Source organism: Trematomus bernacchii, unplaced genomic scaffold, assembly GCF_902827165.1.
Source record: "Trematomus bernacchii unplaced genomic scaffold, fTreBer1.1, whole genome shotgun sequence".
NCBI classification, from domain to species: Eukaryota; Metazoa; Chordata; class Actinopteri; order Perciformes; family Nototheniidae; genus Trematomus; species Trematomus bernacchii.
This window is the reverse complement of record NW_022988043.1, coordinates 15036912-15061172: the sequence shown is the minus strand read 5'-3', so window position 1 is coordinate 15061172 and position 24261 is coordinate 15036912. Positions and strand designations below refer to the sequence as shown.

General features: G+C 39.4%; 2 protein-coding genes across 2 annotated transcripts; one reads left to right on the top strand and one right to left on the bottom strand.

Annotated features, from left to right (window-relative positions):
* Nucleotides 1-4313: 4313 nt before the first annotated feature.
* On the bottom strand, nt 4314-10758 carry spring1 (SREBF pathway regulator in golgi 1). Its single transcript, XM_034118522.1, has 5 exons — nt 10032-10758; nt 6096-6252; nt 5837-5988; nt 5519-5632; nt 4314-4831 (listed from the first exon to the last, which is right to left on the bottom strand). The coding sequence occupies exons 1-5, from the start codon at nt 10125-10127 to the stop codon at nt 4748-4750; spliced, it is 603 nt and encodes a 200-aa protein (XP_033974413.1). The 5' UTR covers nt 10128-10758; the 3' UTR covers nt 4314-4747.
* A 78-nt stretch (nt 10759-10836) lies between these two features.
* On the top strand, nt 10837-23179 carry rnft2 (ring finger protein, transmembrane 2). Its single transcript, XM_034118521.1, has 10 exons — nt 10837-10946; nt 11079-11147; nt 12697-13223; nt 13331-13407; nt 14839-14939; nt 15256-15409; nt 19699-19848; nt 21280-21345; nt 21495-21596; nt 21982-23179. Exons 2-10 carry the CDS (start codon nt 11101-11103, stop codon nt 22114-22116), a joined length of 1359 nt encoding a protein of 452 aa, XP_033974412.1. The 5' UTR covers nt 10837-10946; nt 11079-11100; the 3' UTR covers nt 22117-23179.
* Nucleotides 23180-24261: the final 1082 nt, after the last annotated feature.

Below are 24261 nucleotides of genomic sequence, written 5' to 3'. Positions count from 1 at the left end.
CTGAAAGGATATGAAAGGAGTATGGTTAGCTCATATCTATATGCACAGGAAGTATTGCATGAGAAGGATCAGAGATGGAATGAATCAATCATGACAAAAATATATCATAATGAAAATATGTGATAACAGCTGACGTATATTGAAAAATGTGTCCGTCGGAGTTTACCCTGAAATGATGCAGATATTACATGGTTGTTTATATTTAGTGTTGGGTTAAGAGTACACATAATTCATTCTAAAAATCCACTTATGAGTGTGGATGAAAAATGTATTTGATAAAACTTTCAAAAACATTTCCCAAACCAAGGTCCTAATAATTATTTACTTAAATGTGTACCAAGGAACAAACTGATCTTTCTCTTGAAGTTATTTGCAGAATGTTTATGTGCTGGAAAGTTACTCAAGAGTTTTGATCGAATGAGTCAACTTCTGTGACAGTTACAGCTTTAACTACATCATCTTCATCAGTGGCTTGCAGCATTTCCTTAAGTGGAAGTGACAAATAAGCGCCACGTAAGGTGATGACATGTCAAAGGAATTGATTGGATGCTTTGCTTTTTCATCAAAGCATACGGCTTAGTTCGAGATAAGGGGCATTTTTTCTGTAGGACTGCTTTCACACCCACCTTTTTAGAGGTTCACAAATATATAAGCACAGGAATCAGTCCCTGTCATTTTTGAGAACTTGAGCAAAGTCAGGATGAAATACAGAGCAGGTACAGTATGCCATGTTCACTTTACACATTCATTAATACATGTGTGCCTTTTAAAGATAGTGCAGATTTAACATGTTGTTTTTGATTTGCAGGTTTGCGGTTTGTGGCATTCGTCTGGATGGGGGTTCTGATGCAAGGCTTGGATGCAGGATGTGCGCCAAAGAAGCATTCTGATGATGGTTGCGGACTCAAATGGATGACGGGCGTAACCAGAGTCCTGGTAGTAAAGAGCTTGAAATTGTTTGTAAGTAAAATAAATACTTCACTGCAGACATTTTAACATTTTGATTATTTGTTAATGATAATATAATAATCCCCCTTATGTGCCCATCCCCCCACATGGATCACACCTGGCACACGCAATACATGTTCAGTGTCTATTCTTTGTATATTAACTGCAGTTTTTCATGTATACCAGTAGTCTTGAAATGGTGTTAAATGAAATTTGGTGATGATTAATGGTTTTTGTGTTAATGTAATAACAGTTAAAACAGGACCGGTCCAATTTGACCGCGAACACCAAAGTAAGGGGGGGAAAACGAAGACAATAGGAGGGTAGATGCTTAATCATTTATGGTCCATCTATCTATGTTTATAGATGTTTTACAAAACATTTGCTATGATCAATACATTATTTTACAATACCCAAATGAATGATAAAATACCATAAAAAGCAACATATGCATGATATATAGGCTATTTATCATTTCATACTGTGTGTCTCTGATGATGTGCAACAGTTTACAGTTGCACATCATTAAAATAGGTTGTTTTAAAAGTGTTATCGCATATTCACTATTCACAAGCTAATGCAGAGCAATGTAAGCAAATTGTAGTCACTTTCTGTGTTACAAACTTCATATGTCAAAGAGATGCATTATTCTTGAAAAACATATCTACATGCTACCGGTAGAATTACTTCTCTTCAACACATTTTTGGTTTGCTTTAACGATAAAAGTAGTAAATAAGCTATTGAAGTTGAATTGCAATTTGTTGGAATACTGTATAAATATAGTAGCTTGAATCTCAAAATTGTAATTTACAGTATACATTACTTGTACTTACTGACATTGTTGAATAAGCTCATCGGTGGGTGTCTGACCATTTTTGTGTTGCATATTTTACTGACTTGTAAGACTAATAACCAGAGCTATAAAGTAACTAAGTACAGTTCTTAAGAACATTTTGAGATACTTGTACTGTACTTCACTTTCCAATTTATGCTACTTTGTACTTCACTACAATTATTTTGTACCTTTAGTTATTATGCAGATTTAGATTAATGATGTGAAATATAAACACTTAAATAAGACTTTAGTTCCACCTGGAGTAAATTCACAAGCTACCCTGCAGTATACAAAGTCATTCAAACTATCTGCACCTTTACCAGCTTTGAGAACACTTTAATTATCAATCATTATGATCAAAACATTTTATATATATTATTTTGAAATGGGCCAATCTGCATAGTGAGTAATTCATTTTGGTACTTTAATTATATTTTGATGCTAATACTTTTGTACTTTTACTTGTAACAAAGTATTCCTTCACTTTGGTACTTCTACTTTTACTTAAGTACAAGATCTGAGTACTTCTCCCACCTCCGCTAATAACACATCTGCAATAACATAGGTGCCATTACGCAACTCTTGACATCTATATCTGAATAATATGAATATAAAATAACTTTCAAAAGCATTTTGTTGAAATTTTGAAGAAAATGTACTTTAATTCACTTACGTTTTCTATTGCTAGAATTAGCATTTTGGAACTTCTTTTTGGGGTGTAGTGTACAGTAGATCAAAGCAGATACGTCTTGTTTTGGTGGAACATTGTGAAACAGTCACATTGTAGATAAGATTTTGTATGTGTGTTTCAATAACATTGCTGCTGGTCTTCTCTTCCAGGTTAAAGTTAATGGGAAGCCCACGGGCACCTGGGACGGTGGATTCCCTCTGCTCCAGGAGAAGGACTCTCGCGCCAATGGGTCAAAGGTCCAGTGCAGCCTCCTCTTCATGGCTCAAGGCCTGAAGAAAGTCCTGGAGGACCAGAAGGTCAAAGGAAGTGTTGAACTTCAAAAGAAGCTCAACGAGACCATTTGCCAAGTCAAAGAGCTGGCAAAGTGTTCAAAGCAGGAATTCTACGGGGCGTGCAAGCAGATGCCAGCCGAGCCCAAAATGCCCAAGAATGCGCCTGAAAAGAAGCAGTGGAGTCACACTCTGCTGGTGAGTGCCAAGGCCTATCTGGTCTGGCTGGAGAGTAAGTCTTGGCAACAGAGTTCAAAGGTCAAAGGGAAAAATAAGATTTAACATAAAGCTCTTCAGAAGAAGCCCACTCCTCAGAAGTACCTGGAGGGCAGCGCGTACCTCTTGTAATCTCTGTTGGGGATGCAGAAACAGTTACAGTCTATGGCAGCTTTTTATAATAGTTAAGGACTTTTGAAATACTTTTTTATGTTTATTTGTAATGTAAACAACTTGTTTTTTTTATGCATTTTGGACATTTGAAATGTGCCACTTTTTATATTGAGTTTGAATTAATTAATGAATTTAGTACAAATGTAGTATATCAAATACTGATTAAATCACAGGTAGATAAAATAAAGTATTTTGCAAAATGTGAATTATGGCTTTGTTCAAATAAACTTGCTACTTCTCAGCAGCTGACATAATTCCCATGTGACTGTCATTAATCAACTTGCCAAAGAGGCAAATTAAAAGGGGCCTAATTCATTTCTTAATTACGACAGTTTGTTTTCTCAGCCTCCACAATGATTAATTGTTTTGCTCTGGCCGTCCATCCCTTGTGAGCAGGCCGGGTCGCCTGAGGTAGAGAGCGAAGCTGATAGGAATCACCTTCAGAGAGCACAACCAGTTTCCAATCACTGTATTGAAATGTGTGGACAGATGGACAGTGGGCCGTAGAGCAGATAAGTCTGTCAAACTCCCATCAAAGCAAAGCTACAGAACAACAACAGTGTAACAGAGATTGATGTGGGCTTCGCCATCCCCAAATTAAGACATCAATGAATATAGATTAAAATGTTCCAATGTTTAGTGGCTCTGAATGAGCTTAAAAACAGTCTTGATGCCGCAAGTTAACAACAAAATGATTTAAACAAACAGCTTTTTAAATGGTTTCCCTTGTATTTTCCGTTTGGCAAATTAAATTAGCAAAAGTCTTGATCTCTAGCACTACATACTTTACCCACAAAATGGTAATTAGTTTATGAATCACCCTATTTTATTAGATTCCTGTTTATGAAAATGTTGTGTTGAATTAATAAGGGGCCATGTTCGCAAGGCCCCTTTTTCTTTGTTCACCAGTGAGGCATCCAAGAAAATGTTTTCTTCAAGAATATAAAGGTAACATGGGGTTATTTAGTAAATTGATTGCAAATGGTCATATAATTGATGGAGAATTACTTTAAACTCATACATTGTCTTTGAGCCTTTGGTCGTTTCATTATAGTATATTCTTTATTTTGATAAAGTAGTAACTCTAGGGAACTCGAGTATTGAACTGCTAATTGGACCAGTAACTGGAAAATTCAAAATGCCACCATTTATAAAAAGCAGAACTGATAACCCATTTAATTTCACAGTCACTTTTATTAAATAGCAGTTTCATATGCATGCACTACACACAAAAGTAATGACACATTCTTTGCTGTTGTTATGATTCAACAAAACATGAACCAGATCTTACTTTTAAAAAAATGAAAGCTATTTTGATGACATGAACCGGTTTGAAGTGAATCCTGATGGAGGAGCTGCCTGCTACGTAGACCTGATGATCATCACGGATGAATGAATGAAGCATTCTATGCACTTATGAAGTGTAAATAATCAAATCACATACAGCATTTGTCCATTATGGGGTCGGCCTTGGAGGTTTCCATTTCTTTGTCCCAATAATGCAAAAATTGTCCAAGACGGCAGTTCATTTGCTGAGTCTCTTCTCCAAGCACCTTGGGGTGTCCAAACAGGGATGCTCTGAACTTGCTTAACTTGAGAAGGAAGTCAAATGCTCAGACAGGAAGGAGCTCTGGAGGACTCTCTCCGTAGCAGTACTTTGCTTGAGGGTTTCGATAAGTGTTCTCATGTTGAACACTCTAAATGAGAGGGAAAAAGATTAGACAGCTTAATGAATTCATTTAATATAATTATAAAGAAAAGTAGGGTTCAAATATAACATTTTTGATGAATCAGGAATTTCATAGATAACAACATTTATTAAGCTCGAGTAACGATAAAACCATGATTTGAGGAGTTTGTTTGATCCTCTTATCGAAAGAGATCGACAATAAAAATAAGAAAACTTTTAAATTTAGATTGTGTAAGCAATTTATGTCAGGAAGAGCAAATGTCAAGAGGGTTGAATGGATTTACATGTGTGTTTTCTATCTCTTAAGAATCAATGTATGATATCAATCAAAAATAATAATATTCATAAAGAGGAAAATAAAAATGTATTTAAAATGTTGTTAAACCTCATTCAATGAATCATAGATAAACATGTAGGAAAGTGTAGCGCATATCTTTTTTCTAGCTTTTAATGTCCCAAGAAAACCAATATACAGTAAACAGTATTTGTTAAATGTTGACTTTACTTATTGTGAAATGTTGACTTATCAATGCATCTGCAAAGGTTGTGTATCTGTGAGAAATGTTCACAAATTATGCTTAGTGTAAAAACAACTCAAATGGAAGATTTCAGACAAATGTCTGTGTTTATATAAAGATAGGATTGTGCTCTGTCAGACTTGGACATTTTCATTGCTGTTGGTCTCATAACATACTTGTGAAGAGGTCCTGCACTTGGCCAGGCAAAGCTCGAAATGATCCTCCACGGCGGTGAAGAGATTCTGGAAACCTTCAGCTGCACGATTCAGGAAGCGCTCAAGGAGAGGTTGCTGAAGACGAGCACACAGATAAGAGGGTGAGAATTAGTCAAATCTGTTTAACCTGTTTCTTTCTTTGTTAAATATTGAGGGCTTAAGTATCTAAAAATGTGCACTTTATGATCATGCAGACGTTTTGCAAGATGCAGCATTGGGACTTTTTTTAGATGACAGTCATAACCCAGGCCCCTGAGCATCCTTGATGGGACAGATTACCTTATCAGGCTGGAGGCAGCAAGACACGCAATACTCATAGACGCTACAGCAGCCGTTGGCCAGGCAGCTCTTACAGATGTACTGCCTGGAGCTGGGCGCATTGACGTTACAGCAGCCGTTCACTAGCAAGTCTATTCTCTCACACACGTATCCTGTAAAACATTAACACAGATAAGCATAGATATTGATTAGAGAAAACGAAACGGTCTCACCGAGCCGCGTTGTTATCAGGTTTAGTGTTAGCTGCTGCATTACTCACCAAGTTCGTCTGTGAGCAGCGCCTTGCCCTGGATGGAGTTCCTGCACTGAGTGATCTGCCGGCTGCTGTTGCCCAGGTTAAAACGTACTTTCCATGGGATGCGATGGTCTGGATCTCTGACCTCCAAGAGCGTGCGGTCCCGAATGGTCCGCTCCTCCTGCAAAATACACACAGGGTCATGAAATGCCATTAAACACCAACGTATTACAGTTTGGAATAAGGGTCAGACAATATGATAAGATTGGAAGTGAGAAAATGCAAGAGGACTAGAAATGGACATTTTTGGAAATAATGCTGCTGACATTAAAACTGTTGATTTTGACATTAGTTGGAGTACTTCAAATGTCTCTAAATTCATTTTTTCATTGAAAAGAAGAAGATCCCACATGCTACAGTGTCTTAAGCAGCAGACTTTTGCCTGAATAAGTTGTCTTAAAGTCGGAAATGTAAGACTTATATCAGATAGAGCTGAGACAATTAGGTAAGTCAATAGAGAATCAAAACCGAGATAATATAATCTCTTAATCTTTAAGAAAACATGCAGAACATTCACTAGTTACAACTTGTCAACTTGCGGCTGTTTAAAAAAAAACTGTGATAGTAAACTGAATATCTTTGGGTTTTATATTATTGATCAGACAAAACTATTTACTTAAATATGTTTTAGGGGCTGTATAAAATGTAATGTCAACAGTTCCTGAGGTAAAGCAGATTGTCCTCTCCTATCCATTGTCCTTGTGTCACTCAATATTAAGTATATAAAGCCATTGAGACAATACAATGATATATTAAGCAGGACTAATTTAAGGCAATATTGAATGTACAGGATGACTGCACCAATGTGCAAGAGCACCTTTCATTTCATTTTCATTTAATTGTTTATTTGGCAGGGACAATGCACAGTAATGCATTCAAATGTGTCAAGCGTAACAGTGCCAGATTTAGCTTTGAGCTCATTTCCATCCGCAGTCCCTCACATAAAACATTTAAGAAAATTACATTTTACAGACATAGCAAAAACAAAATACATGATATGCAAAAAGTGCAAGAGAGCAAGAGCAGCATACACAAGTATTTATGACATGGTAGTACAATATAGCAGCAACGACATATAAAGTGCAAGAGAAGATACTATCGCCCTGTAGCACTCACATCTCATGTGATGAAGGTGCTTGAGAGACTGGTCTTGGCCCATCTCAGACCGCAGGTGAGATCATTCCTTGACCCTCTGCAATTTGCCTACCAGCCTCACCTGGGGGTGGACGATGCCATTATTTACCTGCTGCAGCGTGCTCACTCATACCTGAATGGATCGGGTTGCACTGTCAGAATCACCTTTTTTGATTTCTCCAGCGCATTCAACACGATCCAGCCTCGGCTACTGAGTGACAAGCTGCAGGCTATGAGGGTAAACTCGTCCACCATCTCCTGGATTACCAACTACCTCACGGACAGACCACAGTACGTCCGGCTGGGCAGTGTGCTGTCTGATGTGGTGGTTGGTAGTATTGGAGCCCCACAGGGGACTGTGCTGTCTCCTTTCCTGTTCACCTTATACACCTCTGACTTTCAATACAACTCAGAGTCATGCCACCTGCAGAAGTTTTCGGATGACTCTGCAGTGGTAGGGTGTATAAGGGATGGACGGGAGGAGGAGTACAGAGCGCTGGTGGGTGATTTTGTTGAGTGGACTGGTGGAGATCATCTGCTTCTGTATGTGGCCAAGACCAGAGAGATGGTCATTGATTTCAGGAGGAAGAGGACATCTCCTCCTCTGCCCCTGTGCATTCTAGGAGAGGATGTGGCTGTTGTGGAGGTCTACAAGTACCTGGGAGTGCACTTAGACAATGGGCTGAACTGGAGGATCAACACTGACGCTGTGCACAAGAAGGGGATGAGCCGACTCTATTTTCTGAGGAAGCTGAGATCCTTCAACGTATGCAGCAAGATGCTGGAGATCTTCTACTAGTCTGTGGTGGCTAGTGCACTCTTCTTTGCTGCAGTCTGCTGGGGGGGCAGCATCAGAGCCGGTGACACCAGCAGGATCAATAAACTGATCAGGAAAGCTGGGTCAGTCATCGGCATCAAGCTGGAACCCTTTGAAGCTGTGGTGGAGAGGAGGACACTGAACAGGCTGTTGTCCATCATGGATAACCCCACCCATCCTCTCCACCTGCAGCTGGACAGTCAACGGAGCTCCTTCTCCAACAGACTGCTGCAGCTCCCCTGTCACAAGGACAGATACTGGAAAACATTCCTGCCCACTGCAATAACACTGTACAACAAATCACCTCTGGCTGGAAGAGAACTCTCTGCTCCATAGTTTTTCTAGAAATAAAACCACGTTGTACATTTTACTCATATAATCTGTTCAATATTTATACTCCATATTCCATAATGTCATATATTTTGAATATATATATATATTTGTATATATATATTATCTGCATGTATATTTTCTATTTCAACATGTATATTTTATATTTTATTTTATTTTTCTTTCTATTCTTGTATATTTTGTAGTTTTGTTTTATTGTAAAATGCCTTTTATGCTGCAGTAACAACAACAATTTCCCAATTTGGGATCAATAAAGTACTATCTATCTATCTATCTATACAAGAGCTACATAAAGTGCAAGAGGAGATACCCCTGTGTTAAAGTGCATTTAGCGGTGATTACACGGATGTTTGTTGCTCAACCATTCTTTGAGTTGACCTTTAAAGCTATTGAGAGTGGGACAATCCCGTATCTCAGTTGGGAGGCTATTCCACAATGAGCTGCCTTTAATGGAGAGGACATTTTGTCCAAAAGTGGTCTGTCTGCGGTGGACCTCACAGTCTCCTCTGGTTTCTGACCTAGTGCAGCGTCCAGTGTGTTTTTTGTGGATGAATTCCCCTAAGGGGGGGGGGGGCCAGTCCATGTCAACATTTATAAAAAAAACACATACTTTTAAAAGACTTAAAATTGTCAAAACTCAAGAAATTGTGTTTTTCAAGGATGGTACAGTGGTGGTATGAATTTGGCTTTCTGTCAAACACCTTGATAGCTCTCTTGTACAGCTGTTCTATGGGTTTCAGGTTTGTGGCACAAGCAAACGACCAGTTTGTAAAACAGTATTCAATGTGGGATAGAATCATACAGTGGAGGTATGACTTTGCAGCATTGACAGTTAAGAAAGGTCTAATTTGTTTAAAATGTTGCAAGTTGAATTTAATGGTATTGGATACTTTCTTAATATGTTTCTTAAAAGTCAAGTTCGAGTCCATTATGACTCCAAGATACTTGAAGTGGGAGACTAGTTCTATTTCTGCTCCGTTTAAAAACACATTGGATCCTTCGATTTTGACTGGTCGTTTACTGAACATCATGCATACTGTTTTTTTGCATTTAACTGTAAGCAAATGTTGTTCAGCCAGTGTTGAACCTTGTCCAAAGCATTTAAGAGACAGGATGAGATAATTTCAGTCTTTTTCCCATGTACAAAGTTGACCGCATCATCGGCATACATTTGCACATTCAACTCAGGACATACATTAGGCAAGTCATTAATGTACAGAGAAAACAGTAATGGTCCAATGGGGTACCTTGTGAAACCCCAACAGGGTTCACAAGGTAGGGGGATTTGGCTCCGTTGACCAAAACACACTGTTTTCTGTTCCATAAGTAAGACTTAACCCACTGTATTGAATCTGCCGAAAAATTGAAATATGTCAGCTTTGTAAGGAGCACTTGGTGGTCAACAGTGTCAAAAGCCTTCCTGGGATCAAGGAAGACAGCACCTACATATGGGCTCGTGTCCAACATACATTTTGATCAATCAGGAGACTTCTTCTATGGTGCAAAAGAAGAAAGACACCTCCATCTGGATATTTCATCAACAAATCACATGTACCCAGGAGGACCAATTAGCTTTAGTGTTAGTGTAGTGTCTGTACCTGTTTGAGAGTGCTGGTGAGAAAGTAGATGAGAGACAGTCCGAAGACTACTCCCAGCACCCATCGCTTCCTCAGTAGCCGCCGTAGCACCATCATAGCATGGCTTAATTAGGGGGGAGTCCGGTGACAGTGACAGTCCAAAACATCAACCCTCCAGGGGCATCAACTCCCTGACTGACGTTTTTTCTCAGGAATATGTAACGATGTGTGCATACGTGATGAAACTCACTCAAACACTGTATAACCGAGCAAAACTGTATCTGTTTACTGACGTTTGTTAGGTTTATCAGACAGCAAATGTGATAAATACACCAAGAGGAAAGTCGTTTTATTGTTAGTGTCAAGAAGCGTTAGCTAACCCATGTTGCAGGCTTAGCGACAATTACGCTACACGGGCAATGGCTGTAAATAGGAAATATGCTCGGACACAGCTAAAACTGTTAACTGTTGGACATGCAGGCAAGTTAACGGTGTTTCATCATTAAAGCCTGCTTTGTTAGCCTGCTAGCTAGCTGCTGTTAGCACTAGCTTTCTGTCCTGGATAAGCCAGGCACTGCTGATAAAAACAAATACTAATAAGCTTTTATGCAGCCTAGTGACGCAGTTTCCCCTCCTTTGAAGAAAGCACTTCTGTAATGTCCAACATTACTTCAAACAAGCACCAACGGTGATGTTTATCCAGCAGAATCTGACAACCACCATCTGCAAAACAAATTTCCAACGCGGATGTGGTGTGGTTGGTAGGAGGACGCTGATTGGGTAGATAAGCGACGTCGATGACGCCATACCGGAAGTTTTTTGTAGCTAGAGCTGGACGGTCGGAGCATCTTCTGCAGCAGCAGCAGCATCATCAACTTAGCTAACCTGACACTAAATATGTCAAGAGCTGAGGGGAAATTCACTGTGCTAATTCAGGTAATGTCGTCTATATTGTTATTCAGCTTACTGTATAACGAATGAGACTCACAATAAGCAGAATAGCTGAATGTATACGTTCACACCCGGCCTCTCTGTCAGTCTCACAGATCATGTTGATTTGCATTGCAGGGCTGGGCCATGTGGTGATGCCATGCAGAGGAGACACAGCAGCAACACGGATGGCATGCCCCCTGAAAGGTGGGAAGAATAGCTCCAAGAAACCAAATACACATCCAAATGCATGTTGCCTCCCCCCCTCGACATGCATTCAGCCTAGAGCTGTTTATTAATGGTTTTGGCAAGGCCTCTTTGTTCCAGTCAAGGTTTATCCTAATAATTATGCTTAAAATCATATATTAAACAATAGTGTGCTTCCAAGGTGGAGGCCAAACTCTATTAGTGATCAAAGCACCCTTCAATAGATTTGTGATTTGGTCACAAACCTAAGCAGCAGTGGCAGTTCTAGAACATTTTACATGGGGTGGCAAAGGGGGGGCAAGAGGTCATGCCAGGGTGGCATGGGAGGGCGGACAGTACGTGGTATTTTATACTGTGTATATATATAACCTATTTATTGTTAAATCATGCCCTAACACAAGTGTTCTTAATGCACAAGAGAAACAAGATGTTCAGACAAACAAATTAAATATTGTATAAAACAGCAAAACATACTCATGATACACGATAATTCAGTTTACTGTAAGTACAGCAAAAGTACTTAGTTATAATTAAGTACACAATTGACATCACCCATCTCTTAAGAAAGCTAAAGGTGACCTGTGCAGCAACACATTTCAATACATATTTGTCAATACGAAGAGCCGCTAGATTGTGCTGCTGTAATGGAATATCTATGCAAGGAGAATAAAAACATACCATATGGTCCAGCTGGAGTTTGATCTGCTTCCTGATCACTGCCTCTGTCCCTCTTTCTGACGCTTCATCTTTATTCCTCACATACATTTCTTCTTCTTCACTTATGTCTTCATCTCCTCCTGGCTTTCTCCTGCTCTGAGCCTCCTGGTGTCTTCAGTGTACTCTCTTTTCCTTTTCCTCTTTCTGTTCGTCCTGATCACTACTCATGTCTTTTTGTTGTTGTTGAATCACTCCAGCTACTCTGGCCTGCAAGAGTCTACTTGTGAAAAGTACTGGTACAAATGCTTGTATAACTTTACACATTAGGACCATGTATCCTGGTTTAATTGATCCGGCCTCATTGCAGTGATGTGTAATTTACGTGGATTTAGCGCTGCCTGTGTAGTATTTTGTAATGTATCGTCCCAAACAGCAACTGTCTGTTAAACGCTATCGATTCAAACGGCAGCGTTTTATTAATATTTTGTTTCAAGCTCTCGTCCTTAGTAAAAGCAAAACTAGTGGAAGGGGAAATGCTCCCAAGCTGATCCACCTTCAGGTGCTGGGACAGCTCGCTCCCTCTCTGCAGCGGTGTGAGCCGCAGTCTGTGAACGCCGCTCCACAGTTTAATGCAGGGCCATAGCTACGTTTTTAACGGACCTAAAATGATATTTAAAATCATTCACTTGTCATTAATGAACTGCTTGTTTCGTTGCTTAAGAAGCTTGTGGACATAGTGTAGGTTTGTTTCTACAAGTACAGTTTTAGGGACACAAAAGTGAGGGGGGCAGCTGGGGGGGCAAGGCTCTACAGCTCTAATTGCCCCCCGTAGATCCGCCCCTGCTTAGCAGAAAAGTCACATCCTCACTTAATGTACCTTTTTCCCACCCAGGAGCCGAAGCCAAACTCTGGGATCAGACAGCAGCCTGGATGAGGGTGGTGTGTTTGACTGCCTGAAACCCGACTCACCCACTTCCCCCCAGCAGATCTTCTCCGGCCTGGTGGGTGTCCCCTCCGGCTCCGTCTCCTCTGCCCAATTCCAGGCAGCCGGCTTAGTCCTGGGCTCTCCCCCTGAAGTTTTTATCCAGATGACTGCATCGTCTAGAGAAGAAGGAGGCCCCCACCGCACAGAGGGTGGACCTTTCCTCCCTCGGCCACCTCCGCACCACCACCACCACCATCACCACCACCCCTACCACCACCACCACCAGCCCCTGCAGCACAGGACCTCCTCTCTGCTCCAGCAGGCCACCACAGCCGCCGGCTCCGAGAGGCACAGCTCCAGGGAGGAGGCGCAGGAAGACCCCTCCACCCCGGCCCCGGCCCTGTCTGAGCTGAAGGCAGTGGTCACATGGCTGCAGAGAGGCTTCCCCTTCATCCTCATTCTGCTGGCTAAAGTCTGCTTCCAGCATAAGCTAGGTACACCAGCATGTGGAGTAATAGTGCGGCTCACATTGTTTACATTACTAACATCAAAGAATCATCAGAAGCATAAGGTCTTATAATGTTGCTCCTCTCTCCTGCAGGTATTGCTGTGTGTGTGGGCATGGCCAGCACCTTCGCCTATGCCAATTCCACTTGTAGGCACCAAGTATCATTACGGGTATAAAAAAAACACACATTTCCTAACTTCTGGTTTGATGCAGGTTTTAAAGATATTCCCAACACTCTACTTTTTCGGAGCCAATTCTGATACTTATACACATTTACTGTAGGCATAGATCAAATTAACACTATGTTTTTCCACACATGTCTATTAAAGGATAAGGCTAGACTTGTTCATATTTCTTAAGAAATTTCCCAAGAAAATACCAAAAACTACAATGTTTTATTTTGCCTCTAAACACCTTCTGACATACGTAGCAAGTCTTTGTTTCACAACTCAAAGGCCAATCATACATACAGAAGATGTACATTTAAAAATAAATAAATAAAAGTATTAGTAACTACTCCTCACAGTAAGCTTTCATAAAACAGCTGTGCACCTGGAAACAAAGTGGCGAACTAATGGTTTAAATGCATTTTCGGCCCGAGAAATAAAATGTTTCAGGCTAGGTTTGATTCATCATTCATTGTTGGTTTTGCTGGTATTTAAATACTGTATTTTAATCTTTTTATGCTTTTGAAATCCTTTAAAATACATAAAACTGTTATTGTTCTGTTGATTTGACAGTTTTCATATTTTCTGTAATCGCAGAATGACATTCCAACACACAAACCGGTATCTGTTCTTTTCAGCTTAACATGTTAAAGTGGACCTATCATGCTATATTTGAATAATATAGTGTAGGACCATACCTATACTGTATAAGGCATATTTATACTTTTTTTTTTTCAAAATACCAAACAGATCATGCATTTTAGCCATGCCTCATTTCACTCAATTTGCACTTTTTTAGCTCTGTTTTTGCAAGGGCAGATTCAGTAAGAACAGCACCACCTACAGGCCTGGCATATGTACTACAGCGTCTCCAGCGCTTTCGAACGGCAATGGCCGTGGCTGTCTCCTCCTGATAGGTGGAGAGTTGGCCCAATAGCCGTAGCGCCACCGTCCTGACGTCAGGACAGTGTTCAAATCTGGATCAGTTTTTATCAGATCCGTTGCAGCCCCTTTTTTAGAGATTTGGGTATGGAGGAAAATAGAGAGGGTTGTGTTTTCTGACACTTGGTGAGTTCCCTGGAACACCGGGGACACATATTCATGTATAAAAGACGTACAAAAGTGCATTTTGCATGATAGGTCCCCTTTAAATACTGAATAATAAGTGCATCACTATATCTTCTCATTGTTTTCTCTACACCTCTTTGTTTATAGCAGAAATATACAATCGTTCACCTTAACACATAAAGTCTTTCTTCACTTAGGCTGATGATTTTGTGTTTATCAGTATTTAAGTCTTGTTTTTATTAACTTTTCATTAAGAACATATTAATAAGGTGACATTATTGCAGTTACTGGTATTGAAATGTCTAAGTGTAGAGAAATGCATTGTTATCTTTCTAAAATAGCTGTGTGTTTCTTTTATGTTACCAGGCGGATCGCTCTGTAATGGTTGCTCTGTGGATCATCATGTTCCTTGCAGGGAATATAATGTACATCTATTACACATTCAGTCAAGAGGAGCTGCACCTCAGGTAGTGTACAAGCAGGTATTTTAATAATAGCTGTGTTTTTCTTTGCGTGCCATCTTTTGTTTTGGATTTCATTTAGGTTTTTCCACTCATTTTGTGTTCTGTAAGCCATTTTATTTTGACTTTCATTTCCTTTAGGGAGCGTTCCTGTTCTTGTCTGCTCTTGTCCTGTGAGTATTTTGTGTTTATTTCATTTTTTTTGTTTCCAGAACGTTTAAGCATTTGTCTTTCTGTTGCTTTTCAGTCCACCATCCAAAGAGAAAAACACCAGACCTCCCTATTACAACTCACCTAGATGTTGTTTTCCTTTCTTCTCTAGCCTCATATTTGCCAAGCCCAACCTGAACAGCTTTGAGTTTTTTGATCTGATCTGGGCCGTGGGCATCACTGACTTTGTCCTCAAGTACTTCACCATCGGCCTGAAATGCTTTGTTCTCTTTTTGCCCAAGATTCTCCTGGCCTTCAAATCAAGGGTAAGAACTCCACATTTATCCCTCTGTCTCTCGGTACATCTAGAGCAGTGTTTTTTTGGGTCGCGGACCCGTTTCGAGTGGGTCGCAGATGTGTGAGTGAAGAAAAAAATAATTGAAAAAAATGAATCTTTTTTTTTTTTTTTGGGAAAAAAGTCAAACTTTTATTTTGAAGGCCCGATTTCCTAACACTGTGCATGCAGTAGGCGTTGGACTGGAAGTACCGGAGACCATAAACGGTTTTGAAAACTTCTGTCGCGTAGTGATCATCTTCTCAATAAAACATCTTTGCTGACTATTCTTTATACATCCATGGGTACAACTTCAGATCAAAATGAACTCATAATTAAATATGACCCCCGGTTTGATGACTGACAGGTCACAGAACAATGGGAGCTATCTACCCTTACCCACAATTTAAAGTAATTCACACAGACTATCTCCTCTTTGCTCTTCTCTCTGTGAGGAGCAGCAAGTTCAGCTTCAGAACAAAGTGAAAAATAAACAATGGCATCAAATATTATTAATATGTCGGGTAGTAATAGATTTATTTATTTTCTTCTCAGAGTGTACCAGAATGCGTAGTTTATATGTTAGTATTTCTAAAAATCTCCTGGGGGAGAATCCCCCCAGACCCCCTTCTGGGGTTGGGTTTTCAGCATGTGTGCCTTTTTATGTTATACAGTTCAGCTTTGATTCCATCATCTCATTAAACCTTTTTTAAAGCATACTTCAGTTCTGTGAAGGGATATATGCACTATACTTCACTTTAATTAATAATGTGTGCTGAAAAGCGTATATATTACAGCACGATCTTTTGTTGAATAGATTTGAGTGGTTCAACATTTCGGGTCGCGATCTATTGACAAAGGAAAAAGTGGGTCCAGATGCCTGACCAGTTGAGAACCACTGATCTAGAGGACATGTGATTTTATTATTCATCTTTTGCATGGGACACGCAGTCAAACTATACCCATAAATTACAACTATATCCTATGCCTGTACATTTAACAATCACACATGCATTAGCATAGCATTTTAATACATTAGTTTGACCTTTTAACAATGTGTGTGTTGAAATAATTGACACATTTCTTTAGTTTTCTTTTTGTAGGTTTATTAAACATTTGATATCATCACGCAAAAATGCAAAGACATTGTAAGAAGACAATACAAAAAATATTTTTGTTAAGACATAATAAAACGTATTGTTAATATCAGCTCTAATTACGTGCATTTTAACATTTCCTCAAATGTTATAAATGCTTTGAGCTTTTTGCCAAACTAGTTATGGCTTAACTTTTGTACTTGTGATCATCTGACAGCAAAAACATGCCAGAAAACCTTGGTTTAAAACTCAGGTTATATAATGTAATTCTTCAATTTACAGCTGTTTAACAGTAAACACTGTTAAAAGGGCTTGATTTATAATTTTAACACATTACTGAACATGTAGGAGGAAGACCTTGTGTGGCACTTTACCATCATTTAATCTGAGTTTTAAGTTTCAGGTATACAGCCTTATCCATAAATCATGAAGACCATGAAATAAGTCACAGGAAGTTCACTTACAAAGTTGTCTAACTTTCTAGATAATTAAAGAAAACCTGCTCAGCCATGATGAAATACTCCACCGAGTGCAGAAAGTGCCACAGGGTCACAGTGTGAAACTGTTTTGTATTCATAAGGTTTTAAATGGTACTCCTTGGGTGAGCGTGTGCAACATGGGTTTCTGTGAGAGTGGTTAGTCTGGCCTGAGGCAACGGAATATTACCGTACGCACACAACCCATACTTTGATTATCATACAGGTGCTGCTCATATTCCTGGTGTGTGTATGTGTGTTGGTTGGAGATGGGGGGGGGGGGGTTAAAAGTATTAGGATTACATTTTCCACTGATAAACAGACCTACAGGCCTATCAGAACCATGGCAGCCAGCAACTGAGCTCATTTGCCCTCGAGGGGGTTGCATGGGTGAGGTCATCCCTCCCTAGAGCTCGACCATTACCTGTACCCTACACACACACACACACACACACACACACACACACACACACACACACACACACACACACACACTTGTACAGCTTTTATGCGTCACATGTAGTTTCACAGTCCCAAATTGCATTATCAGTGTATTGTAATATAAAGGCTAAACAGTCTTGTCTATTCCTGAACTCCATGAACTCAAGTAATCAGCCTACAGTATGTCTTCATTACTGCATCCAATGGCAGATACACTAATGAACCTACATAATCAGTGCAAGTCTGTTCAAGTAATTGCAGACACGCTTACAGAGGTTCCATGACCGCTTTGTTTTTGAAGGCTTTGAGTCTTCATATCAACTGTTTATCAACAAAAAATGTGTAAATAAGTCTTTTGGCATACACTTTCGTTCCAAAATGTGCTTGGCCTAACGTCAATCTGTGTTTTTTCTAATGCTAAGTAAGGGCATGACTCAAGAAAGGGTACGAGTAATTATTTATTTTAAATTATTTATAATTGATTAATGTGCATTCATGCGTTTTTGCTTGATAACCTTCTCATCATTTAAGTCTTATTACATTCTGACTTAGTCAAATGTAAATGTTTGGTTTGGAATAAATAAAGGAAGAACTCAGTGCAGGTGAATACAATTGAAAATACAGGATGGTAACAACTGAAACTAAGTTGGTCCCAGTTTTGTTTTCTGCACACATGCAGGCAGCAATTAACATCCTGCTGTTTTTTCTACTGAGTGATCAGCAGTTTTGTTGTAGGTAGAGCAGCAACAAATGTAGCAGTGAAGAAGACTGCTAGGAAACAAACATGATGTACACAATGAACGATTTACTGTAAAGAGGACATTTTATGCTTATTTTCAGGTTTCATAATTGTATTTTGTGCCTTTACTGTGACATGTTTACCTGCTTTAATGTTCAAAAAGGTGTTTATTTTCTCATACTGCCTGTGCTGCAGCAGCTCTTTTCACCCTCTGTTTGAAACCAGAGCCCAGTCTGCTCCGATTGGTTAGCTGGCCGTCTCTGGTAAACTGCTTGAAGATGTGTTGGAAATATCCCGCTCCTTAGCCTATCACGTCGTACAATTTGTAGTAGCATGAGCCAATAGAAGCGCGAGTGTTACTTAGTGATGTCATTATGTTACTAAGTAAACAGAGGAGTCCAATGAAGGCGTTCGAGGCGGGGGGCTGGGAGAGAAACTGCCTCGATGGAACTTTGTGATTTTAGCCTTTGCAGACCATTTACATGCACCAAGACCTATATAACACACTACAGGGAAGGAAAACCCCAAAGGGCAGGGGCTCTTTAAGCTGTTAACCCAACCTGTGTACCTATATAGACTGAGATAAAACTGTAATAACAACAGCTTTGCAGATTACTTTAATGTAAAGTTATATTTTAGTTATATATGCAGTTGGGAGATCCGACAAAGTAATGAAACCCAATAAGCAGGAAACCGCTCAAACAAGGCCTGCAGTGGAGCTTACTCAAACTTTTTGGCTGGCGTCCAAACTTTCAATTTGACAGTTTCTTACGTGGGTGTGATGGGCACTGTGGGATACGAGGCTGATGGGGACAATGAGGAAGATGAATTGGCCGCTAGCAGAGGCCTTCCTCCCCGACCAACCTGGCTGCTTGTGGCTCTTTACCCACAGTCATCAATCTTTGTCAGACGACATCCAGGAAGTCATTACGCAAGCTGGGATGCCACGGGGGCCATCGGGGAATCAAGGTTGCCTTCATTCCTGTTGCCACTGTTTTTAACCATCCCCAATTCACTTGACACACTTTTGTGGCTGTCAGAAGTTATTTTCTGTGATTATTTAGGGAAGGGGCCCTTTTTAAAGGAAGCTAGCGAGCCCCCGTAGGGTTTGGGTTTAATGTGGGCACTGGGTAGCAGGTGGAAAGAGTCGCTGCCAGTTTCCCTTGCAGTGTGAGGAAATTGCATCTACTGCTGTGAAACTGTGGAGCTCTGGACAGCAGCCATGTTTGGGCTGGAGGCATGCTGTTTTAAGCTTTTAATACCGCACTGCTCTTGACTAGATAGAAGAGGGCCCCGAAGCCTTTTCGGCTTTTTGGACAGTTAGTGAGTGCTTCAAAGAAAGACACACACATTGTGTCACTTTTTTTTTTTCTTTTTTTTTTTTTGTGTTGAAGACTGAAAAAGGATGCTTTTGTTTTGTTGTTTTGTCTGTCTAAAAATCATAAATGGGGGCACATTAAACTCACAGAGTTTGATTGGAGCATTTAGAGAGGTCTTCTTTAATTTCTAACATTGCTTGTTTGTCCAGGGTAAGTTCTACCTGCTGATCGAGGAGCTGAGCCAGCTGTTTCGGGCCCTGGTCCCCATCCAGCTGTGGTACAAGTACATCATGGGAGAAGACCCGTCAAACAGCTACTTCCTGGGAGCCACACTCATCATCATCTACAGCCTCTGCAAGGTAATCAGTGCACAGCAGAGAAATATTGAGCACGGATAATGTTATTTTTCTACGTTATCTCTCAAAATCCGACAAGAGAGTGCAAATACAGACTACACAAACTGTGCTTAATTCATCAGAATACATCTGACAACAGATGAAGAGACAAGTGAAGGACCTACAATATGATTATTCTACTTAAAGTCTAAGTGCCTACAGTGTATGTTACTCCTAACAACAGGAATGTTTTGGAAATCATAATTGACATACTGTAATGGTGATATTGTTACCCTAAGAGTCTTACTGGAGGCTGCTTTGGTTTCTTATTAGTAGAAGTGGTGCAAGACGAGTGGGGTCACGTCGGTCAAAATGTAGTTCCATGAGCATGAATGTTTTCAGGAATTCACGGCAATACTATTTATAAGAGATGTACTATTTATACTACAACATCTAGGCCTGGATTTTAAACACAATAAGTTGAAGGGTGTCATCAGTAAAGGGAAAACTAAACTTAGTGGTTACAGCAATGTCAGTTACTGTAAAACCTAAAAAGACTTATTGAGAAAAAGGTTTTTTAGAGCCATGTGTCAGTTTCGAGTCATCACAGAGATTGTTGGAAAATGGAAGTAGTGAAACTGTTCTCAAGTGTGTGTGGGCTTGCGTGACGATTATACACCAAACTTCTTTTAACATGTCAATATATGAGTGTGATGATGTGCTTCCATTGTTGAAATGCTCTGTGTGTCACAAAAATCTGATGGTGTGAGATTCTTTGGAACAGATGCTAACTTGTTGTTAAAGCTAGTGGTGTGGCCATTTTATCTATACTTGATGATTTTGCCATATATACATACTGTTTATAATATTTTTTAATTGCTATTTAACATAATTTGATTTGTTTTTTTAGTTTTGCAATGCTAGAAATGAAAGAAAAAGGATGTTTTACCATTTCTTTAGTCCTTTCTGTAGGTAAAACAGGCTCTTAGTTAGCAAATTATGAGGTTATTTAGAGTTTGATTTCGATTAGCAATTGTAAGGTTGTGTGTGGCTGTTAAATTAACTTACATAATGAAAAATGTTTATGGTATAAGCACGGCAATAGAATCATTACGTAAATATTTATAAAATGATTATTTTTTGGTCCAACACTTTGGTCCAGACTGGCTGGATTCAGATTATTAAAATGACATTTATGGTCCCAAGAGGTTGATGATACTATGATTTTTCATAAAGCACCACTATGAGGCTGACCGTGGTGCGTTTGTGTAAAATGTTTTAAATTCTACTGCACTTCATACCCTACCAAAGGAACTTCGGTAATCCCTTAACATTTTATGCAGCCCCATCATCAAAATACTGCAATTTCATATATTAAATACAAAGAAATAGGACCACTTGTGAAGTGTTGCTATTTTCTGAATTGTTCAAGTACAGATCTTTATTGTTTTGCAGTCCTTCGACATCTGTGGACGTGTGTCCGCCATACGCAAGGCCTTCGTCATGCTCTGCAGCTCCCAGGTCAGATTTAGATAAATTGTACACCCTTCACATCAATAAACACACAAACACATATACTCAAAGCTGTGTTTTTGCATATAGAATTCAGAATATATCTGGAAGAGTTTAATTCCTTTTTTAATTGTCACTCTTTTTTGTGTCTGATCCAGAATTATGGCGTGAGGGCGGGCAGTCAGCAGTGCAGCGAGGCGGGGGATGTCTGTGCGATTTGTCAGGCAGATTTCAGAGACCCCATAGCCCTTCTCTGTCAGGTAAGACCTCAGTATCTTAGTTAAAGGCTGCTGAGCCTCTGACAACAGCCAGCACTACTGATGGGTCACTGTCACTGCCGATAGGTCAGAAGTGAATCCAGTCCAAGAAAACAACAATTGCATGCTAGTGCTACTATAATTTGATCATAACTGTGATCTTGAAAGGGAGGTCAAAGGTCAGTATCAGCTACTAGTTAGTGCTCTTGCTAAAAAATAAGCTCCTAAATTGTATGTGTCATTCATACTTTACAATAATATCTAAAAAAACAACAGTCAAAGATGTAGAGGATTTGAACAAGAGATTTTAGAGATAAATGTTGGTTTCTTCTTCTCTGGAACAAAAATGTAACCTGTGCGTGTGCATTATGTCATCCACCCCCCCCAGCACGTGTTCTGTGAGGAGTGCCTCTGCTTGTGGTTTGACCGGGAGAGAACATGTCCGCTGTGTCGCTCCACCGTCATTGAGACCCTGCGCTGCTGGAAGGACGGCACGACTTCGGCTCACTTCCAGATCTACTGAGCTCTGACACGCAAACAGATATGATGGTGCTGAGATGCAAGTTAGACAATGCCGGGTCATCTTTTATCTTATTATCTTAGTGCTGTAACTCCTCAAGTCAGGGCAGGCCTAACTGCATTAACACACCATATAGGGAAGATTAGTTTTGAAGCCATTTTAAAAGACCCAAACAGATGTTGAACACAATAATTTCAGTGAAGGCAGATTGAGCATCTAATTAAGCTGGAGTTGGAAGCCACATGCACAAACAAAATCCTCAACATCACTTAAAAGAAACGCAAAGCTAGGACAATTGTTAGTTTCACCATTGGTCCATTGTTAAATCACAATGGACACAGGCTTAGAAACTTTTGTTTACTGTGATCATCAAATGTCACTAAAAACATGATTGTAACGAGAATATTAATTAGATTTAGTGTGGTGATAATGTAAATGGTCACAGTATTCATGCTGTATTTGTTGTAAATGTACCACTTTTTTATACTTTATGATTTTGTCATATATACATACTGTCTTTACTACTCTTTTTTTTAATTATACAATAACTATTTAACGTAATTTGATTTGGTTTATAGCTTGCAATAGTTTAAATGGAAAACATTCAATGTTTTACTTTGAAGAAGAAAAAAAAGAATGATTGTGAAAATCAGTTTGAGCGTTTGTCCTGTAGGTAAAAACAGGCTCTTGGTAAGCAAATGATAAGGTGATTCAGACTTTCATTATGTAAGGTGGTGTGTGGCTGTTTGATAACCAGACTTTACATAGTGTAATTGTTTATGGTGAAGCACGACAACACAATCATAACATGTTGTTATAATATTAATTATTAATATTTGACTTACTTATATAATTTCATTTGCGTTGAGATTGGGAACTCATGTCTGATAATCTTTGCCAAATCTTCGCAAACTTTCATTTTTCATCTTTTTGAATATTTTTATTTTGAATCATTACATTTAGAACAATTCATCCTTGGGTTGCATTGTATACCACATGACTTTAATGCTAAATGCATTGCAGGTTTTTCAGTTTTAAATTAAAGCACTTTAGCTTACTTTGTCAAGTGTATTTCTTGTTTTTTTGTATTGACACCTGCAGACAATTTATTTCAGAAACATTTTATTATCAATTATTAAAAATCCATATGAAATATTTAATTTGTATAAATAACACACACTTATAAAAGACAGTTCCAGAAATGCTGCTCACATTACACTTGATATATCAGAGAAAGCTTATTTCCAGTAATCACAGACAGCATTAACAGCATAGCTTCCTATGAACAGGTCCTGTATCTTTAAGACAAAAAGCCACTTAACACTGCCCCCAACTGATAATTATAATAAAGCACAGAAGAATGTTTAAACATCATCTAAACACTGTAGAAAACATCTATAAAAACATTCATCCTCTCAGTATTTACATGTTTACACTTAGCTTATTTAAATAAATAAAACAGTACAGTGTATTATCAGGCTCAGTGCACTTGTTTAGGATTGCAGCCTTAACTTAGCTTAACATACATTTGAATGTTGAATCAGTCTAACCTCTGTCATTGTGCACTCACATCGTGGTGGGTGCTGGAAGTCAAATGAGTTGTATTCGTAAGATTTTCCCTGCACACCACCAGGGGAGCATTACATCACCGTTTTGTAACTGGGATGACAGAGTCGGAGAGGCACATGGGGGCAGGACGGGCATGCTGAGGGTTCAGTGTGTCACTGTCAGCTCGTTATAAAACTGCCAGTGTGTCCACATCTGGCCTAAGGAAGTCTTCATGACACATTGAGTTTATTCAGTCTTAAAGTTCCGACCCTGAAACACGCTTTTAAATCCGCTGCTTCCTCTTCCTTTGTGGGTCATATTCGCTGCACACCTCCATTCATGACCGCCTCCTCAGACTCCTGCATCCTTGCTTTCAGTGCAAATGATGTTAGCCGTTCCTCGTATGGTCCTACTGCTAAAGGCACCATCTACATAAGATATTAGAAATACAAGTAATTAGCACAACATATCCATACATTAACTGTTATTATTAATTAACACAGCCGTTTATAACGATGTAAACGATTGCATTTGTTTAAAATTCCTATTTAGACTTTTTTCCTCGTTTAAATCCTTTAGGAACATGCTATACATTTTCCT

Coding starts and splice junctions, on each gene's coding strand:
- spring1 (XM_034118522.1), bottom strand. CDS start 10,127: ATGATGGTGCTACGGCGGCTACTGAGGAAGCGATGGGTGCTGGGAGTA. Junction 5,989..6,095: donor GCTGCTCACAGACGAACTTG/GTGAGTAATGCA, acceptor AATGTTTTACAG/GATACGTGTGTGAGAGAATA. Junction 5,633..5,836: donor GCTGCCTCCAGCCTGATAAG/GTAATCTGTCCC, acceptor GCTCGTCTTCAG/CAACCTCTCCTTGAGCGCTT.
- rnft2 (XM_034118521.1), top strand. CDS start 11,101: ATGCAGAGGAGACACAGCAGCAACACGGATGGCATGCCCCCTGAAAG. Junction 13,408..14,838: donor GGCACCAAGTATCATTACGG/GTATAAAAAAAA, acceptor TTATGTTACCAG/GCGGATCGCTCTGTAATGGT. Junction 21,597..21,981: donor CCATAGCCCTTCTCTGTCAG/GTAAGACCTCAG, acceptor CACCCCCCCCAG/CACGTGTTCTGTGAGGAGTG.